The 6,000-nt window shown below is 38.3% G+C and overlaps 1 protein-coding gene across 2 annotated transcripts in view; it reads left to right on the forward strand.

Moving 5' to 3' along the window:
• Window positions 1–5,168, forward strand: part of GRM3 (glutamate metabotropic receptor 3) — a 45,253-nt gene extending 40,085 nt beyond the window's left edge. Inside the window, exon 5 of one of the 2 annotated variants that reach the window (XM_061989234.1) lies at window positions 4,995–5,075. In XM_061989234.1, the coding sequence (XP_061845218.1) occupies window positions 4,995–5,068 (74 nt within the window). In that variant the 3' untranslated portion in view covers window positions 5,069–5,075. Of the gene's footprint in view, window positions 1–4,994 lie in introns of both variants that reach the window. The other variant, XM_061989242.1, reaches the window with a different exon arrangement.
• Window positions 5,169–6,000: the final 832 nt, after the last annotated feature.

A 6,000-nucleotide genomic window follows, 5' to 3' on the forward strand; every position in this document is an offset into this window, starting at 1 on the left:
TAGGAACAGATTGCCCTGGAGTATTCCTGTCAAAATGACATGCCAACAGGACCTGGGCCACGATGCAGCATGCTCTCAATGGCTCTTATCACCTGCACTGTAAAGAAAGGCTCCAAGTCTGCAGCAAATGCATACATGGGATGCCATAAACTGGATGTGTATGCAGAGTGTTAGCAGTACCCTTTGTAAGAGCTGCAGTCAGGAGAAGCAATCAGCACGTGGTTGCAAGGACAGCTCCTCAGCTCTGCCTCCTTCCTTTCCTTCATCTTCTGTCTCGTCATCCTAAGCAGAGTCATGTGTGTGATTTTGTTTTGAGGCTGTCACTCCTCTTCTGGGTGAGTTGCTCAGAGATTTTTTTTTTTATTTAAAAAAAAAATAAATAAATACATGTGAGAGACTTGAGACACTGTGGTGTATCACATTGACAGGGATTAGGAGGCAAAGGGGTCCCAGCCATCTCTGGCATTTCCCTCCCAAACCATACTGTGCATGAATGCCAAGGATCCTTTAACAAGAAAGCAGCCACATGGCTCTACACTTCCCTCATTTCAAAAGAGTCAGGACTGCATCCAGCCTTGATACCAGAACCCAAAATCTCCTTGCAGTTTTGGGAACCTCAAACCAAGATACATGAGATGTTCCTAAGTGCCCAAAGTGCTGAGCACTCCCAAAAGATCAGTCAGTTCCCAATAACTTCTGAAAGTTTCATCCCTTGACAAAATAGTAAATCCCATGAGTTTATTTTCATCCCTTATGAATTTTGTGCAAGCTATCTTTCAGAGTTTTTTTTAAATCTCTCATATGACAGAATAAGCTTAGTCAGAAGCCATTTTGATTCGTGGAGACTTTTGTACAGGATTGCTTTTTGGAATTTGGTATTTTCATTTTATGAAAATATAACTGAAAGCCATCCTGACTGCACATCTTTACATTAAAATCCTATTTTTTTCAGGTTTGTAAATAGCTTTAAGACATTAGGGAAAGAATAAAAATCCAGATTTATAATCTCTTGCTACTTTGTTGCTTAGAAAGGTGCCTGTAGTCATTTACTTTTACTGCTTACAGCTAGCTGGACAAGGGCTGCTCATCTTTATTGGTTTTTTTTGGACCTCAGCAAAACATAGACCTGGAAGTAAGATTAAAATGTCCACTATATACAATGGAAAAGCCTTATAGTTTTCATCAAGGACAATTATTTGGGACAGAAAGACTGAGAACTCACTATCACAGCACCAGTATTTTTAGGAAGGAAAATTTTCTTGTACTTATAATTATTTGTAAATTATTTAAAATATTTTTTTCTTAACTGTTAAGTCATTTATAAACCTCCAAAAATGCTCTCATCCAAACTGATCTGTGTCTAAAATACTCTTATCCATCCCAGGGCTGTCAGTTTTTTCTTATTTTGGTCTTGATGGTGTTTTCATCAGTCTGAAACTGCTTAATATGAGACTGAACAAAATTAGATCCAGGACATTCTAGTAACAGCATCTCAGAAGCCAGTTCCTGTTCATTATCAGAGCTTCAGAGGACAGGAGCACCCTAGCTGCTCAAATGCACTATTTTCTATCTCCTTGGATTCTCACCTTCATTGTCTCAGGGCTGCCAATACCTATTCACTCCATCAATCATTAATGCCATGAGCATAGTGGGTCATGAACAGCAAGTGACTCACAGACAGTTTTTAGCACAGTTCCTTGAACAGTGAAAGCTGGTCAAAGACTACGAGAAAAGGAAAGTGACACTCATGATGCTCTTGGGTAATGCTGTTAGCTCCAAATGTGTATCACAATTACATCCCTAAACTGAGCGGTGGAGGAAGGGCTTGAGTCAAAGCTCAGCCATGTAAGCTGCAATGTGGTAAGGTAGTCATGAGAGCTAAACCAAGTATTTCATGTAGTCAGTTCAATACAGCTCCTCTTCTCTGCCATATGCTCTGCAGAAAGCAAGTAGAGAAGAATATTTGACTGATAAGTGGGAAAGCTTGGTTTAGATGCATCAAGCTTTGATCATTTTGACAGCTGAAGTCTGGACTACAGAAGAATACAAATTTAAGTTTAAGAGATGAAAGATAAATGCTTACCTTGGTATATGACATGATTTGAAATGTATATATACGTAGACGTTTGTTTGAATCTGAAAATTCACATTTGGCAGAGTGCTGCATAAGTTCTGTTTTCCCTGCAGTGTTTCCCCTTTCAGGATGGTCCTCAGTTTTCCTGTGATCTGTTTTACGGGCTAGGCAGAGGTGCTGCCGTAAGGTAGCAGGACCTCACCCATAAAACTTCACAGAGAGCTCAGGATTGATTTAAGCATCCACATGATTCAGGCTGAGCTTTTACACCCAGAAGGCATCACTCATCCAAGTTATGTCCAGGGAGAGTGTTGCACACAGACTTGAGCTATTCCAGGTGTTCTCCACAGGGGTAGAAAAGGAATTGAAGCTACCATTTATAGTCAGGTTGGTAAACTTTCTCTCTTACAATTTATTTTCCCAGCCCTTGCTCCAAACTAACCCTGTTATATGGCTTTTATACATGGTTGCCTCACAGTTGTCCATCTGTGTGCACATGTAAAGTAAGTGGTAGACAGAAAGCAGGTTTGAATCTGACTATTCCTGACTATGTAGGCATGCTGCAAGATATCAGTGGCAATGCTGGGGTCTTACATTTTGCTTGTGTTTCTTTGCCTTGGATTATCAAAACAATTTGAGAGACTGCCAGGAAAGAGGAGGTAGAAAGCATGAATTGCAGCCAAACCGTGACTTCTGGTCATGTCACGCATTTTCACTTGGCCTCAACACAAGGTGAAATGGAAGTGAATCATCTCTAGCAGATCCAGCAACATTTTTCAGGAAACCCCTTGGCTGCTGCTATAAGACATGATGAGAAACTCAGAAGTCTGCAGGGCCAGCAATTAACATTGCTGAGGTCTGTAAGAAGAAAGCAAGATCTTTTGTTCAGCCTCAGAGAGATCTGGATACTCAGAGTGAATGCTTTACTCCACTTGGCAGACTTAATAACTGCCTCCCAGCACTACAAGAAAAATAAATGCAGCCTGGGAGCTCAAAAGGCAAGGCCAATCATTTCTCACCTACTGCCACCATATTTCTATGTCCAACTTTCATAGAATCATAGAATCATAGAATCATAGAATGGTAGGGGTTGGAAGGGACCTTTAGAGATCATCTAGTCCAACTTTGACATCCTACTAGCTCAATTACCATAGTATTTGAGCTAATCATGCCTTTCAACGTGTTATGTTGAAAAAGTTCTGGGTGTGTGACTGGTGCTCACAGAAACAAAACACTTTTATCTTTAGTCATATGACAGTAGAATAGAGTTTTGAATCAAGTATCCCAAGCAGTATTGATTTTTCTATTTGCCAACTATCAGTAGAAATTAAAATAATAACAATAATAAAAATTTCCAGTTATACCCACTTTAAAGCTGAATACAAAACCTGATAGTTCATTTTTACAAAATCATAGGCATGATGCCCTGTGCCTTTTCACTTAAAGCTGTTTTCATATATGTGACTCACAACACATATCCAGGTTATGAGGGGTCAAACTCCACCTACCTAATTCAGAGCAGGGGCTCATTCTTGGCTCTCATGTTTATCAGAAATGTGTCCTGCCCTCTTAATTGTAAGTTAGTCCAGTTGATTCCTCTGAATTTTTCTTGTTAAAGCAGTTCTCTTTTCCATTTCTATTTATTCAGTCAATGAAAGAATTAGAAATAGCAGCTTATTTGAAGGAAGAACGATTTGTTCTAAAAATGATGCTGAGCATCTTTAAAGAATCAATCTGCAACTGAGTGTAGCCAGAACCAGTTTTGGAAGATTGAGCTTGCCCTTGTCAGCTGCATAAATTGCTTTTTACAACGGATGATTGAGTTTACTAAGCCATTGCTTGCCGTGTGTTTTCTTTGATGAAGGCATCACATTTCTCTGGGTCACTGTTATCATTAACCTAATGTATCTTTCAAAAAACAGCTTTATGGTGCCATAAGCAGAGATGTCACAGAGCATCTGAAAACTTATTCCTGATGACCAATGGATAATTTTAACAAAGGTGGATAAACCACCTTGTTTATAAACAAAAATCCACAAGACTGATAATATATCCTACAGTTAAGATACAAATACATTTAGAAAAGGATTGTGGTACTCAGATATTATTGTTCTATCACTGAAGCAATGAAAACCCGAGGTATAAAAGCAATGTAGACAAGGGTATCGGAATCTGTCCCCATCCTCTGGATGCATATTGAATCCTGATCCATCTTAGAAATGAAGGATATTATGGCCAGAAAACATTCTGGGATTAGGTGAGAAGTAAACTTGCTTTCAAACTCAGTGATTCAAAATTTCTTCACTCCATCCATCCAACCTGTACTTAAAATTATTTTTCTTTAATTAAAAAGTAGATCAACATGCAGTTCTAATATGCAGAGGTGGATTCTCTTCCGTATTTAAAAATGCATATATTTTATTTCAGGAATATCTGTTCCAATTATGTGAAAGCTCAAAGGACCAGATTTTAGCATTTCTTGCCAATAACGCATGAAAAATGCAAAGGTTCATTTTTTATTCTGAGGGGATATATTAGTACCACTCTAGCTGTATTAATTCACACTACCATGAAAAGTGCTATAAAGTGAGACCCAGTGGTGCAAAATCACCCCCTAAAAACTCATGTATTTTATTCAGACACTTAGAGAAGCTTAGTCAGCCCAAGCACCCTCAATGATCAACAAAGATCATCTGTTTCCTCCAGCCAATGCTTCAGCCTCAAATCTGAATTGTCTTGTAAAGGTGTAAGAGTATCTCCATCAACTCTACCACTGACAGTCATGTACAGTGACTTTTCATTGGACATCTTGGTTAAATCGCATGAGATGGTCCAGAGCAAAACTAATTCTAATCCTGTGTGTTGTAACTTCTTTTGCCACCCTGAAGTCAACTGATGTTCCCCTCTCTTTCTCTTCCAGCATCTGCAAGTATGTACGTACCAACCGTCTGCAACGGAAGGGAAGTTCTGGACTCCACCACTTCATCTCTGTGATTGTGACTTGCAGTTCAGTTCTTGAGTTTTTAGACTGTTAGGCAAAATTTTGCACATGTTGTGCAATCCAGAAAACATCAGAAAACAAAAGGAAGCAAAACAAAACTAGTACCTTTTTTTAGAAACAGTGTAATAAATTATTTTTGAGGATTGTACAGTATATAGTGACGTTCTGGAACTTTTTAGACTGATTTTAGCCCTTCTGTTGTTAACGGTCGTAAGGGACATGTAAATAACCATGGTTCACAATGTGTATAGTCCTGCAGTAAGGGAGTGATTTGTTGCAAGCACAGTTGCAATGTTAGGTGACTTCTTTCCTACGAGATTTTTTTGTAGCTCCTTGTTGTAATTAACTTAGACTGCATTTCTATGTTGTATATTACAGTTACCTTACGTGTAACAGATTGGGTTTCTCAGCACAAAACAGCAGTATTAATGTAAAGGCACCAATAATAAAATGATAAAAGTTTTTCAGCATGGTTTAATTTTTGTTTCTTCCTCCCTCAAGGTCATTACATTTCTCCAGACACCAAGACAGGTATAAAGGATCAAAAATTTGCAGTACTAGTCTACATCCGTGCATGGGTCTGTGCTTGTGTTGCAAAATCCGTATCATGTAATATGCCCTTGTGATGAATGCTTTGTTGAGGTCAAGTATAAATTCTCCATAAAATTGCAGATCATTAAAGCATCTCAGAGGCTCTTTTTGTTATTAAAATTTAGTGGAATTTTCAAAAGTGAAAATGTCTAATTGAAGCTTAAGAAGATATTAGTTAAAAAAAATTTGATCCCTGGTTCACTCATTCAGCATGACAACACTGTCATGTACAAATTAGATTGATAGCACATAAAAAAACAAGAGATTTTATATTTGATTGGCAAAAAGATGGAAGAAAATCTGTCAGAAAAATCACTAAGATTGTTTTATACCT

This window comes from Colius striatus, chromosome 1 (assembly GCF_028858725.1).
Source record: "Colius striatus isolate bColStr4 chromosome 1, bColStr4.1.hap1, whole genome shotgun sequence".
NCBI lineage: Eukaryota > Metazoa > Chordata > Aves > Coliiformes > Coliidae > Colius > Colius striatus.